Here is a 14,138-nt window from a genome sequence, read left to right as displayed (position 1 = left end):
CCCGGCAGCATTCCAAGAACTCCTCCTCGAGCCCACCGCATCCAACATGGGTCGACCAATCAATATGCAGATTGAAATCTCCCATAACTACGGCCGTCCCATTCCTGCACGCTGCACTTATTTGCGCGTTAACAGCCCGCCCCACCTCCAGATCATTATTTGGGGGCCTATAGACGACACCCACCAGCGTCTTCCTCCCTTTGCTGTTCCTAATCTCCACCCACAACGATTCCACGTTCTGCGCTTTGGTTCCTATATCATCCCTTGCTACCACCCTGATGCTATCCTTAATCAGCAGAGCTACGCCCCCCCCTTTTTCCTCCCGCCTATCCTACCTAAACACTTGATACCCCTGGACATTCAGCTCCCAGTCCCTGTCACCTTGCAGCCACGTCTCTGTAATGGCCACCAGATCATATCCATTTGTGCTGATCTGCGCCACCAGCTCATCCACTTTATTCCGAATGCTTCGTGCATTCGGATAAAGTGCCTTCATCCCAGCCTTCACCTGGACCCTATTTGCCAGAACACCACCAACCATACTCACGCCCCCTACTCCCTTTATTATTGGGACATCCTCGGCCTCTTCCCTTACCTGTACCCTCTCCTTTACTTTAGCCCCGGTAATGTCACCTACTCTTGTACCCTCCCCCCCCAATTAGTTTAAAGCCCTGTCTACAGTCCTATTTACACGATTCGCCAGGAAAGGAACGGGTGTTGAATTGAGTTAGGCCACACTGGAACAGAAGTAGGCCATTCAGTTCCTCGAGCGCCTTCTCCTATTTGACAAATTATTGATCTGTATCCTAACACCATCCACCAACCTTCGCTCTATCTTCTTCCCATATCTCTTTTATAGCTACCAACAAAACTTGAGCTTATAAACTGACATGGTGGCTGATTCTGAAGCTCGGAATAGTACTATGTAAAAATAAATATCTTGTTTCTGACCTAAAGCTTTTACATTTAAGTTGTCCATTGCAGACCATTAGAAACAGTCTCTTTCTATCTAACCTGCCTCATCCCTTCATCATTTTGAACACTTGTATTAAATTATCAGATCATCACAGAATATAACTCCAATGATTGTTGTACTTGTACAATCACAGAGATAGCATCCTAGTAGATGTGTTTTGCACAGGTAGACCTGTGGCCAGGGTACTGAACAATGCAATTCTCATTTCTAGCATCCTGTGGATGTAATTTAATTAGTCTGGTAACAAGTGGGTATAAGAAAATATCAATGAGATGGACAGCAGCCAGATGGCTGCAGAATGACCAACAAGATCCAGAGAGGGGAGCTCTTCCCACGCTTATCCAGTCAGCTCTACACGGGTTCCGCAATTCGCGGCTGATTCTTAATTTAAAGTTTATTTATTCGTGTCACAGTGTTGCTTACATTAACAGCAACAAAGTTACTGGGAAAATCCCCCAGTCACCACACTCCAGTGCCTGTTTGGGTACACTAAAGGAGAATTTAGCACAGCCAATGCATCTAACCAGCATGTCTTTCGGACTGAGAGAGGAAACCCAGGCAGACATGGAGAGAATGTGCAAACTCCATGCAGACAGTGACCCAAGCTGGGAATCCAACCTGGGTCCCTGGCGCTGTGAGGTAGCAGTGTGAATGGTCTCAGGGCTACTAGGAATGGGCAAAAACTACAGTCCAGGTCCCAAGAACACACAAGATGATAAAAACCCTCTCTACTGTCTCAATAGTGAGGAGTCCAAACCTGTACATAGTTCTCAAACTTCTTTCTGTCTAGTAACAATATGTCATGGCACCTTGACTTCGATAATCTTGTGTTAAATTCCAGTTTCCTTTTTAGACTTTTTAAATAACTGTGGCTATTTGAGGAATGGCGCCTAAACCTCAGCCAGTCTTCCCTATTCAAACTTAATCATTATTCTGGCTTTTTAAAGAACAAAAGGTTACTACCTAGTGAAAATGAATTCCATCTTTATCCCCTCTTCTATATTTTATCAATATCTCCCTGCAGCTTCTTTTCACTCTCTGAAATACTTACAATGCCTCCCACTTGACATAATGATTGCTTACCATGGCCTCTATCACTGTTCCTTACTAGCTGGGTGAGTGCAGCCTCATGGGGCTATGCTGTGTTGTATAATTTAATATTACACCAGCAGTACACTCACCAAACTCAAGGTTAGCAGGCCAGCACAAAATGAATAAATAGAGAGAGTGAGATATACAACACGGAGCAGACCATTCGGCCCAACTCCTCCACGCCAACCAGGATTCCTAAACTGAACTGGTCCCATTCGCCTGTACTTAGCCGATATCCCTCTAAACCTTTCCTATCTATGTACCTGTCCAAATGTATTTTAAATATTGTAATTGTATCCACCTCTACCACCTCCCCGGCAGCTCATTCCATATACACACCACCCTCTGTGTGAAAAAGTTGCCCCTCAGGTCCCTTTTAAATCTTTGCCCTTTGGGCTCCCTATCCCGGGGGAAAGACCTTCACTACTCACCTTATCTATGCCCTTCATGATTTTATAGACTTCTATAAGGTCACCCCTCATCCTCCTACGCTCCAGAGAATAAAGTCCCAGTCTATCCAGCCTCTCCTTATAATTCAAACTTTTCAGTCCTGGTGACATCCTTGTAAATCTTTTTTGCAACTTTTCTAGTTTAGTAACTTCCTCGTTCTCGCAGGGTGGCCAGAATTGTATGCAATACTCCAAATGTGGCCATACCAGCGTCTTGCGCAGTCGTGACATAATATCCCAACTCTGAGTGATGAAGAAACTTCTGCTCTTTTCCCGTGGGGGTCAGCGGGTGAGGGAAAACAGATTATTTTCAGAATATCCATTGTAAAGCTAGACTTACTGCGCACACATATCCCTCTGCAGCTGGTACGTCCATCAGAAGGATCGGTAAAACAAAGATGGCACAGTATGGCACTGAATAGTACACACCGGCAGGCATCTTGAGTCAGTGAATCTTGCACAGCACCTGACCCAGTAAGCAGAGAAGGTGAGTCAGTGTTAGATGCTCGACAGTTCAACACAGTGAACACAACAAAGCTGCAGTATAAATTGCTGCCCCCTTTGGAGTTTGGTATTCTTGTATCCGTCCCAATGAATGCAAGATGAATACAATTGACGGCATGTCTCATCTTCAATCAGCAAATCTAGGTGCTCTAGTTTCCTCCCACAGTCCAAGGAAGTGTGGGTTGGGTGGATTGGCCATGCTAAATTGCCCCTTAGTGACAAGTGGATTAGCTAGGGTAAATGCATGGGATTATGGGGTCATGGGGATGAGGCCTAGATGGGTTTGTGATTGGTGCAGATGGGCTGAATGGCCTCCTTGTGCACTGTAAGTATTCTACGATTTCTATGATATACTACAAGCTGACCCAAACAGAAAGTACCGACTCTCCGACAGGGCATCTTACCTAGGCCCACCTTGCGCCCTATCACCATAACCCCACGCATTTATCCTCTAATCTCCTTAACCTAAACATCTTTGGACACTAAGAGGCAATTTAGCACGGTCAATCCAGCTAACCAGCACGTCTTTCAGACTGTGAAAGAAAACCGGAGCACCGGGAGGAATCTCACACAGACACAAGGAGAATGTGCAAACTCCGCACGGTCACCCAAGGCCAGAATCGAAGCCAGGTACCTGACGTTGTGCTAATCTGTACTACCGTGTCGTTTCATATGAATAGTTCCTACCAATACAGACAGCTGCAGCCACATTAATGTAATGGTCTGTGCTGGAATTAATGATTAAGCAGTGAATGCAACGTTGCAGAAGGAAGATGATTCATGCATAAAACCCAGGAAATGTACTCTTACTCAGCACCAATGGGATAAAATTACAATTTAAATGCTTCCCATGTAGTACTAGGTTGCTCTAACCCATGAGCAATGATGTCTCATAATGTGCCAGTTATTTATATTAAAACATTCTCACCAACTTTTACAGATGACCCATAGAAAGCATTCTTTCTGGTTGTATCACAGTTTGGTACGGGCTCCTGCTCTGCCCAAGAGCGCAAGGAGCGACAGAAGGTCGTGAATGTAGCCCAATCCATCACACAACCAGCCTCCCGTAGCAACCGACTCAAGAACAGCTTCTTCCCTACTGCTGTCAGGCTTTTGAAAGGACCAACCTTACATTAAGTTGATCTTTCTCTACACCCTAGCTCTGACTGTAACATTACGTTCTGCACTGTCTCCTTTCCTTCTCTATGAATGGTATGCATTGTCTGTATAGCATGCAAGAAACAATATTTTTCACTTTATGTTAATACATGTGACAATAATAAATAATAGCTTACCATGGGGAACCTTATCAAACACTTTATGAAATCCATAAACACTACACCAACTGCTTTACCCTCATTCACCTCTTTGGTCACCTTCTCAAAGAACTCAGTAAGGTTTGTGACGCACGACCTACCTTTCACAAAATCGTGTTGACTATCCCTAATCAAATTATTCCTTTGTCTGGATTAAACTCCATCTGCCATCTCTCTGCCCAAGTCTCCAACTGCTCTATATCCTGCTGCATCCTCTGATGGTCTTCATCGCTATCTGCAAAGTTTGTGTCATCTGCAAACTTACTAATCAATCAAGTTACATTTTCCTCCAAATCATTTCTATATATTACGAACAGCAAAGGTCCCAACACTGATTCTTGAGGAACACCACTTGTCACAGCCCTCCATTCAGAAATAGAACATAGAACATTACAGCGCAGAACAGGCCCTTCGGCCCACGATGTTGCGCCAACCAGTTAAAAAACAATGACCCACTAACCTGAACCAATCCCTTTTTGTCCATAAACCTATCCACAGATCTCTTAAACGCCCCCAAACTAGGCGCATTTACAACCGCAGCAGGCAGGGCATTCCAATCCCTCACCACCCTCTGGGTAAAGAACCTACCCCTGACATCCGTCCTATAACTACCCCCCCTTAATTTAAAGCCATGCCCCCTCGTGCTAGCTTTCTCCATCCAAGGAAAAAGGCTATCACTATCCACCCTATCTAAACCTCTAATCATCTTATATGTTTCAATAAGGTCCCCTCTTAGCCTCCTTCTTTCCAGCGAAAACAACCCCAAATCCCTCAGTCTCTCCTCATAGGACCTCCCCTCCATACCAGGCAACATCCTGGTAAACCTCCTCTGCACCCTCTCCAAAGCCTCCACATCCTTCCTGTAATGTGGGGACCAGAACTGCACACAGTACTCCAAGTGCGGCCGCACCAAAGTTGTGTACAGTTGCAACATGACGCTGCGACTCCTAAATTCAATCCCCCTACCAATAAACGCCAAGACACCGTATGCCTTCTTAACAACCCTATCTACTTGATTCCCAACTTTCAGGGATCTATGTACACATACACCTAGATCCCTCTGTTCATCCACACTATTCAAAGTCCTCCTGTTAGCCCTATACTCAACACATCTGTTATTCCTACCAAAGTGAATTACCTCACACTTCTCCGCATTAAACTCCATCCGCCACCTCTCGGCCCAGCTCTGCAACCTGTCCAAGTCTTCCTGCAAACTATGACACCCTTCCTCACAATCTACCACACCTCCGACTTTGGTGTCATCAGCAAATTTACTAATCCACCCAACTATACCCTCATCCAGATCATTAATAAAAATTACAAACAGCAGTGGCCCCAAAACAGATCCCTGAGGCACACCACTCGTAACCGAACTCCATGACGAATATTTACCATCAACCACCACCCTCTGTCTCCTATCTGCTAGCCAATTCCTGATCCAATTTCCTAGATTACCCTCAATCCCATACATCTGCATTTTCTGCAGAAGCCTACCATGGTGAACCTTATCAAACGCCTTACTAAAATCCATATACACCACGTCAACTGCCTTACCCCTATCCACCTCTTTGGTCACTTTCTCAAAAAACTCAATAAGGTTAGTAAGGCACGACCTACCCGCTACAAAACCATGCTGACTATCTCCAATCAATTCATTACTCTCCAAATAACTATAAATCCTATCCCTAATAATTTTTTCTAAAACCTTGCCCACAACAGAAGTGAGACTCACCGGTCTATAATTCCCGGGGAAGTCTCTGTTCCCCTTCTTAAACAATGGGACAACATTCGCTAACCTCCAATCTTCTGGTACTATACCAGAGGCCAACGACGACCTGAAGATCAGAGCCAGAGGCTCTGCAATCACTTCTCTTGCCTCCCAGAGAATCCTAGGGTAAATCCCATGCGGACCAGGGGACTTATCTACTTTCAAACCCTCAAGAATATCCAGCACATCCTCCTTATCAACTGTAATACTGTCTATTCTACTCCCCTGCAACCCAGTGTCCTCCTCAGCTATATTCTTGTCCCCCTGCGTGAACACCGAAGAGAAATATTGGTTCAATGCCTCTCCAATCTCTTCCGGTTCCACACATAACTTCCCTCTGCTGTCTATAACTGGCCCTAATCTTGCCCTAACCAACCTTCTGTTCTTGACATATCTATAGAACGCCTTAGGATTCTCCTTAATCCTATCAGCCAAAGTCTTCTCATGTCCTTCTACTGCTACGACTTCACCTTCTGCACCAATCTGCCAGGGACCTTGTCAAAGGCCCTACTGAAGTCTATTTGGACAGCATTCACTGCCCTACCCTCATCAATCATCTTTGCACTTCCTTGAAAAACTCAATCAAGTTTGTGAGACACGACCTCCCCTTCACAAAACCATGCTGCCTCTCACTAATACGTCCACTTATTTCCAAGTAGGAATAAATCCTGTCTCAAAGAATCCTCTCCAATAATTTCCCTACCACTGATGTGAGGCTCACCAGTTTGTAATTACCTGGATTATTCTTGCTACCCTTCTTAAACAAAGGAACAACATTGGCTATTCTCCAACCCTCTGGGAACTTCCCTGTAGATGGTAGTCATGATGTGGAGATGCTGACTTTGGACTGGGGTAAACAACACCAGGTTAAAGTCCAACAGCTTTACTTGGTAGCAAACGCCACTAACTTTCGAAGCGCTGCTCCTTCGTCAGGTGACTCGCCCATTTCCTCTAGCTCCACGCATAGATTCCCTCCCTTGTCCTTAAGTGGGCTAACCCTCTCCCTGGCTACCCTCTTGCTCTTTATATATGTATAAAAAGCCTTGGGATTTTCCTTAATCCTGTTGGCCAATGTTTTTTCATGACCCCTTTTAGCACTTCTTACTCCTTGCTTAAGTTTCTTTCTACTTTCCTTGTATTCCACACTTGCTTTGTGTGTTCTCAGCCTCCTAGCTTTGACAAATGCTTCCTTATTCTCCTCGACTAGCCGATAACCGATACAATAAACAATCCTCCAAATGTGATCTCACCAATTCCCTGTATAACTGAAGCATAATATTCCTACTTTTGTAATCAATTCCTTTCACAATCAATTATAACAGTCTATTAGCTTTCCCAATTACCTGCTGTACCTGTACCAGCCTTTTGTGATTCAAGTACTTGGACACCCAGATCCCTCTAAATTGTACAGCTCTGCAATCTCATACCATTTAAATATGATTTCTATATTCTTTCTGCTAAAATGGGCAATTTCACATTTGCCAATGTTATGCTGCATTTGCCAGATCTTCGTTCATTCATTTATGTATATCACCTTGCAGTCTCCTTATGTCCTCTTTGCAACTTACTCGCCTACTTATCTATGTCAGCAAATGTAGCTACCACCTCCTCTGTCCCTTTATACAAGGCACTTAATTAATTACAAATCAACTTTTGATAGTGCTTTTCTATGTCTTTTATAATATCAAAACCGGAGCTCTGCACATTACTAAATGTGGCCTGAACAAAGTCCTATAGATGTTTAACATAACCATAAGATATAGGAGCAGAATGAGACCATTCGGCCCATTGTGTTTGCTCCGCCAATCAAGGAAATTTGACATGTCAGCCACCACTCTCACCAATGTTTACAGATGCCCCATAGAAAGCATTCTTTCTGGTTGTATTGTAGCTTGGTATGAGCTCCTGCTCTACCCAAGACTGCAAAAAATTACAAAAGGGTCGTGAATGTAGCCCAGTCCCATCACACAAACCAGCCTCCCATTCATTGACTCAGTCTACAGTTCCCGCTGCCTCAATAAAGCAGCCAGCAAAATTAAGGACCCCAAGCACCCTGGACATTCTCTTTTCCACCTTCTTCCGTCAGGAAAAAGATACAAAAGTCTGAGGTCACGTACCGACCGACTCAAGAACAGCTTCTTCCCTGCTGTCATCAGACATTTAAATGCACCTACCTCTACACCCTATGACTGTAACACTACATTCTGCACTCTCTCCTTTCTTTCTCTATGAATGGTATGCTTTGTCTGCATGGCACACAAAAAACAATACTTTTCACTGTATCCCAGTACGTGTGGACAATAATAAATCAAAATGGCTGATAAGTTTCACAACCCCATTCTCTTGCCTTTTCACTGTAATCTTTGATTTCCTTACCAGTCAAGAACTTATCGATCTCTATCTTAAGTAGAGTCAATGACCTGGTCTCCACAACATTCTGTGGCAACAAATGCCACAGATTTACTATCCCCTGGCTGAAGAAATTCCTCCTTATCTTGGTTCTAAAGCTTTCTCCCATTACTCTGAGGCTGTGCCCTTGGATCCCAGTTTCTCCTACTAATGGAAACATCTTCCCCAAGTCCACTCTATCCAGGCCTTTCAGTATTGTGTAAGTTTCAATCAGATAACTTTCAATAACTTCACTGCTTTGGAATTCTATAATAAAGAACAAGGAAAAGTACAGCATAGGAACAAGGCCTTTGCCCTTCAAGCCTGCACCAATCATGCTGCCTGCCTAACATAAAACCACATGCACTTAGAGTCCATATCCTTTCATTCCCATCCACTTCATGTCCAGATGTCCCTTAAATGCTGCATTCATACCTGCTCCCACCACTTCCCCAAACAGCGCGTTCCAGACATTCATCACCCTCTGCATAAAAAACTTGCCTTGCATATCTCCTCTAAACTTTTCCCCACACACCTTAAACCTACATTCCCTAGTAATTGATTTTTCCACCCGAGGAAACAGCACCTTACTATCACTCTGTCCATGCCTCTCATAATCTTGTAGACCTCTACAATTTCTCGAAACATACCCCATTGCTTTGTTAGCATTTTAATTGCTTTGCTAACCCCAATGCTATAATCCTGAATCAGCTTGCCCTGCTACCTCTCTTGGGTTCTTATTTTCTTGTGTTAAAAGTTCAACTGCCACCAAGCTATCCAGTTACAGGCTTTCGAATGTTTTCTTGTACCAAGTCCAATCATTAATATAAATTATAACCAGTGGACTCAGCACTGGTCTTTTGTAGCCAGAATAACTAGCTATTATCTCTCTGCTTTCTGTTCCTGGCCAATTTGCTATTCATTCTGTTGTTTCTTTCCTGGCTATTTATCCTAAAACTAGCTTTTTTATTTTACCACTTTTGCTGGAATACATTTCTCTTAAATTCTAATGATTATGTTTTAAGAAATCAGTAATTGTTGGCAAGTGGGATTAGGTCAGGACCTTTCATGTACTGGTGCAGACTTGATGGGCTGAAGGGCTTCTCTTGCACTGTAGGATCCTGTGATATCCCCCGTTAAACCGTCTCTTTGCTTTTAAAGACTTTGCTTTTAATGACTTTTAAAGGCAGAGGAAGCTTGTCTTAGTGTTTCCCAACTGGAAACACTGCTTGCTGAAGTCCAGGTCTGAGGCTTTCAAGTCAGGCAACCCTGACCTATACAAGAAAGCCAGATATGATCTCAGCAGGTCCATCAAGATACCAAAATACAGTATCAGACCAAGCTAGAGACCCAGGCTAGCCACACCGACCCCCACCAACTATGGCAAAGTCTGCAAGACATAACAGGTTAGATATGATAGTGACTTTTAAGGGATGTCTTGACAAATACATGAATAGGATGGGAAAAGAGGGATAGGTAGGGGATTTCAGTTAAGTCGAGTAGCATGGTTGGTGCAGGCTTGGAGGGCCGAAGGGCCTGCTCCTGTGCTGTAATTTTCTTTGCTGTTTGACTTTCCTCCCAGTGTACCTACTTTAGCTTCAATTTTATTTCATCACAATTCGCTCTTTCCTAAAAATTAGCTTAATCTTTATCCTACTTTTGTCACTCCTTGATGCAAAACTTAAAAGTTACCATGTTGTGATCACTATTACCAGTAAATTTTCCTGCACTTCCAAATTTGTTCTGATTATCAACAATTACAAGATCCTGTAATGATTCTTTCCTTCTTAAAATTCTCACAAATTGAATGACAAAGTCGGCCAGTGAAATCTGTAGAAATGTAATTTCCTTTTCTTCTTTCGGTATTCTGCCAGATTATGGGATATTAGTAACATTTGTTATTCCATTCCCACTACTCACTCTAGATTTGACTACACGTTACTTCTTCCAATTTCCTTCCACTATTTGGTACTCTATAGTACACCCCTATTCGAGCGATGAATCCCCTAGGAACACGAAAACAAGAGTAGGCCATTTAATTCCTTCAGCCTCTTCTGTCATTTAATGCAGCAAAACTCCAAAAAGCCAACATTTCCCCACATCCTTTAATCTCTTTGGTTAACAGAAATCTGTCAATCATAATTTTAAAAGCTATGATTAGATCTTTCATCAATTGCTGCAATTGAATAAACCAGGATTGTTTTCACTGGAAAGACGGAAGCTGAGAGGAGACCAGATAGAAGTCTACAAAATGATGAGAGGCATAGTCAGGGTGGATAATCACAGGCATTTTCTCAGGATACAATTACAAAGGGACACAGGTTCAAGGTGAGAGGGGGGAATTTAAGGGAGATGTGGTGGGGGGGGGGAGGAGGGAGTTTTTCACGCAGAGAGTGGTGGGTGCCTGGAACCCACTGCCCAAGGAGGTGGTGGAAGCAGGCACATTAGCAACATTTAAGAGGCATTTGGATGGGTACATGGACAGGGCGGGAATAGAGAGAAATGGACCAAGTAAGAGCAGAAGATTTTTTTTTCGTTTAGGGCATCATGATCGACACAGGCTTGGAGGGCAGAACGGCCTGCTCTACGCTGTACTTTTCTTTGTTCTTTATTGTTACAGAGTTCCAAATTTCAATCACCATGCAAATTTCCTCACTTCAATCCTGAAAGATCTGGCTCTGATTCTCTGCCCTCCCACCCCTCCCCAACCCCCAATGAACTTAGTTTATATTACTCTATCTGCTCCCCTTAAAATAACAAGTCACCTCTTAACCTTCGACATTCAGGGAATACCTCTCCTAATGGTACCTGGCTTTCAAATCCATTCAGGTAAATCTATGCTGCACTCCCATCAAAGCCAATATATCCTTCCAAAGGATATGGGTTAACCAGTGGTTTGTATTGCTGAAGTAAGACTTTTAACCTTCTTCCCTTTTTGTCCATGACCTCAATCCATGTGGATTCTGTATCGATCTTGCTTCTCGTTACTGCCATTGTGTTATCGTTAATTAGTATAGCTAATTAATCTGTTGTCAATTGTCTCCTCTATGTAGACACGTTTCAGTCACCCCTTTATATCAGACTACAAATTATCTCCATTTCATCACTTTTTTATCATTTTAGTTACGGGGGTTTGTTCTGTACCTTCACCGATGTTATTTCCAAGAAGAGGTGAGGTGTTTGATTCTCAACTTCTTACATTGAAAAGAATCATAGAATCCCTACAGTGCAAGAGGCCATTCAGCCCATCAAGTCTGCACCAACCACAACCGCACCCAGGCACTATTCATTCCTAAACCCCACATATTTACCCTGCTAATGCCCTGACACTAGGGGCAATTTAGCATGGCCAATCAACCTAACCCGCACATCTTTGGAATGTGGGAGAAAACCTGAAGAAACCCACACAGACACAGGGAAAATGTGCAAGCTATGCACAATCTTGTCAAGGTTTAGGACAAAATGAAACTTGTTTGATCGCGGAGGTGAGCATCTCTCCTGCCTCAGTAACCTTCTGAAACCCAGATACAATTGTTGGGAAATATCTAAACTTACATGTAGCTCAGACTTTATACTTCATGTGGTATGTCTGTTGTTTGACACAGCACTGCTGGTACATAAATGCTAACTTCACTGAGGAACTTTCATCTTTCATTAAAAACAGCTGGATCAAAACACTGGCCATATCCTACAATATCTTCAGCTGCCAGTCAGTCCCTCGCCATGCTTACCCTTTATGCTTTCACAATTAGTAGTCTGACAGGCAGTGGGGAAGCTCAGCAGATGCAGCAGTAAATCAAATACAAGCATCGTACTTTTGGTTTACAATTACTATTCAAAGTGAACTATAGTGTGGGTTCTTTATCATGGATGCAGGTAATGGGGCAAATCAAAATCAGGAAATGACAAACTCAACCTTAAAGGAAGAGGAAATAAAATCAACATTAGAAGAAAGCAATAATGAACCAAGCACTGGTACTTACTAAAGATTAACATAAAAATATTATTAAAAAATAATGGCGAGAAAGACTGACAAATGTACAGAATTTATTGCAGATAAGATTGCTGACATAGTGGACAGTGAAGAAGGTTGTCTCGGATTGCAACGGGATCTTGATCAATTGAGCCAATGAGCTGCAAAATGTTTCTAGTTGATTGATCTGGTTTCATACAGATCTAACTCTAGGTATGTTAACAGATGCTCAAGGCTCTCAATAGTCTTGATGAGGTTCTGACAAAGACACAGCACCTTCACTTTCTTTGAAGCTTTCTAATTTTCCAATTCTGCAGTGGCAGATGGAGTTTAATTTAGACAAATGCAAGGTGATGTTTTGGTAGACTGAACCAGGGCAGGACTTATTCAGTTAATGGTACGGTGTTGGGGAGAGTTACAGAACAAAGAAACTTAGGGGTAGATGCTCATAGTTCCTTGAAAGTAGAGTCACAGGTGGACAGAGTGGTGAAGAAGGCATTCAGAATGCTTGGTTTCATTGGTCAGGACACTGAATAATGGAGTTGGGACATCTTGTACAAGACATTGGTAAGGCCACACTCGGAATACTGTGTATGTTTCTGGTCACCCTATTATAGAAACGATGTTATTAAACTAGAAAGAGTGCAGAAAAGATTTACCTGGATGCTATCGGGACTTGATGGTTTGAGTTATAAAGAGAGGCTGGATAGACTGGGACTTTTCTTTCTGCAGCGTAGAAGGCTTGAGGGGTGATCTTATAGAGGTCTATAAAATATCAAGGGGCATAGATCAGCTAGATAGTCAATATCTTTTCCCAAAGGTAGGGGAGTCTAAAACTAAAGGGCATAGATTTAAAGTGAGGGGGGAGCGATATAAAAGGATCCAGTGGGGCAATTTTTTTCACAAAGAGGGTGGTGACTGGAACAAGCTGCCAGAGGTAGTAGTAAAGGCGGGTACAATTTTGTCTTTCAAAAAACATTTAGACAGTTACATGGGTGATGGGTATAGATGGATGTGGGCAAGTGGGACCAGTTTACGGGTTTAAAAAAAAGGGCGGCATGAACAAGTTGGGCTGAAAGATCTGTTTCCATGCTTTCCACCTGAGATTTTCAGAAAGGAAAAGTGCTTCCAACATACTCTTCATCCAGATTTTATTTGTCCCTTTAGATTGGATAATTGGAAATGTAATTGTTATATATAGCAAGAAAAGAAACTGGAAATTATAGGCCTATTAGTTTAATATTTGGACAGATGAAGCTATTGGAACCTATAATTAGGAGAGAAGGAGAGAGAGGCTAAACATTGATAGAAATTTGAATTGAGTAAGGAGGGCCAATATAGATTTGTAAAGGATTGCTAATATCTAAATTTTGGGGGAAGTAACCAAAATAATAGACAAAGGAATATTAATGAATGTAGTTTATAAGGACTTCCGAAAGCCCTTCACATAATAGAACACAAGCTAAATTAAAAGTAAGAAAATGGATGGAATTAGATGTTAGGATACCGGTTATGTGGTAGCAGGCAGGGAGTAGGATAACAGGTATTCACTTGAATTGGAAATGACTATTCTCTGTACAAATGTCAAAAATTTCCAACCTTTACCGTTCTTGGTACATCTTGAATACTCTTTGTGGTTTTTGGCAACACTTTATTAGTGGGCAATCCAAAA

The 14,138-nt window shown here is 42.7% G+C and overlaps 1 protein-coding gene across 3 annotated transcripts in view; it reads right to left on the bottom strand.

The window, feature by feature from the left end:
• The window catches only part of LOC145337143 (E3 ubiquitin-protein ligase RNF167-like), a 118,986-nt gene that overhangs the window by 84,415 nt on the left and 20,433 nt on the right, over nucleotides 1-14,138 (bottom strand). For 2 of the 3 annotated variants that reach the window (XM_080181928.1, XM_080181929.1), the window contains one exon: nucleotides 2,858-2,983. In XM_080181928.1, coding sequence (XP_080038054.1) covers nucleotides 2,858-2,956 — 99 coding nt within the window. In that variant the 5' untranslated portion in view covers nucleotides 2,957-2,983. Of the gene's footprint in view, nucleotides 1-2,857; nucleotides 2,984-13,125; nucleotides 13,232-14,138 lie in introns of all 3 variants that reach the window. The other variant, XM_080181930.1, reaches the window with a different exon arrangement.

The sequence above is a fragment of the Carcharhinus amblyrhynchos genome, unplaced genomic scaffold (genome assembly GCF_965287045.1).
Source record: "Carcharhinus amblyrhynchos unplaced genomic scaffold, sCarAmb.v2.hapA scaffold_43, whole genome shotgun sequence".
NCBI lineage: Eukaryota > Metazoa > Chordata > Chondrichthyes > Carcharhiniformes > Carcharhinidae > Carcharhinus > Carcharhinus amblyrhynchos.
Note: the sequence above shows the minus strand (reverse complement) of the source record. Positions and strands in the feature narration are given on the sequence as shown.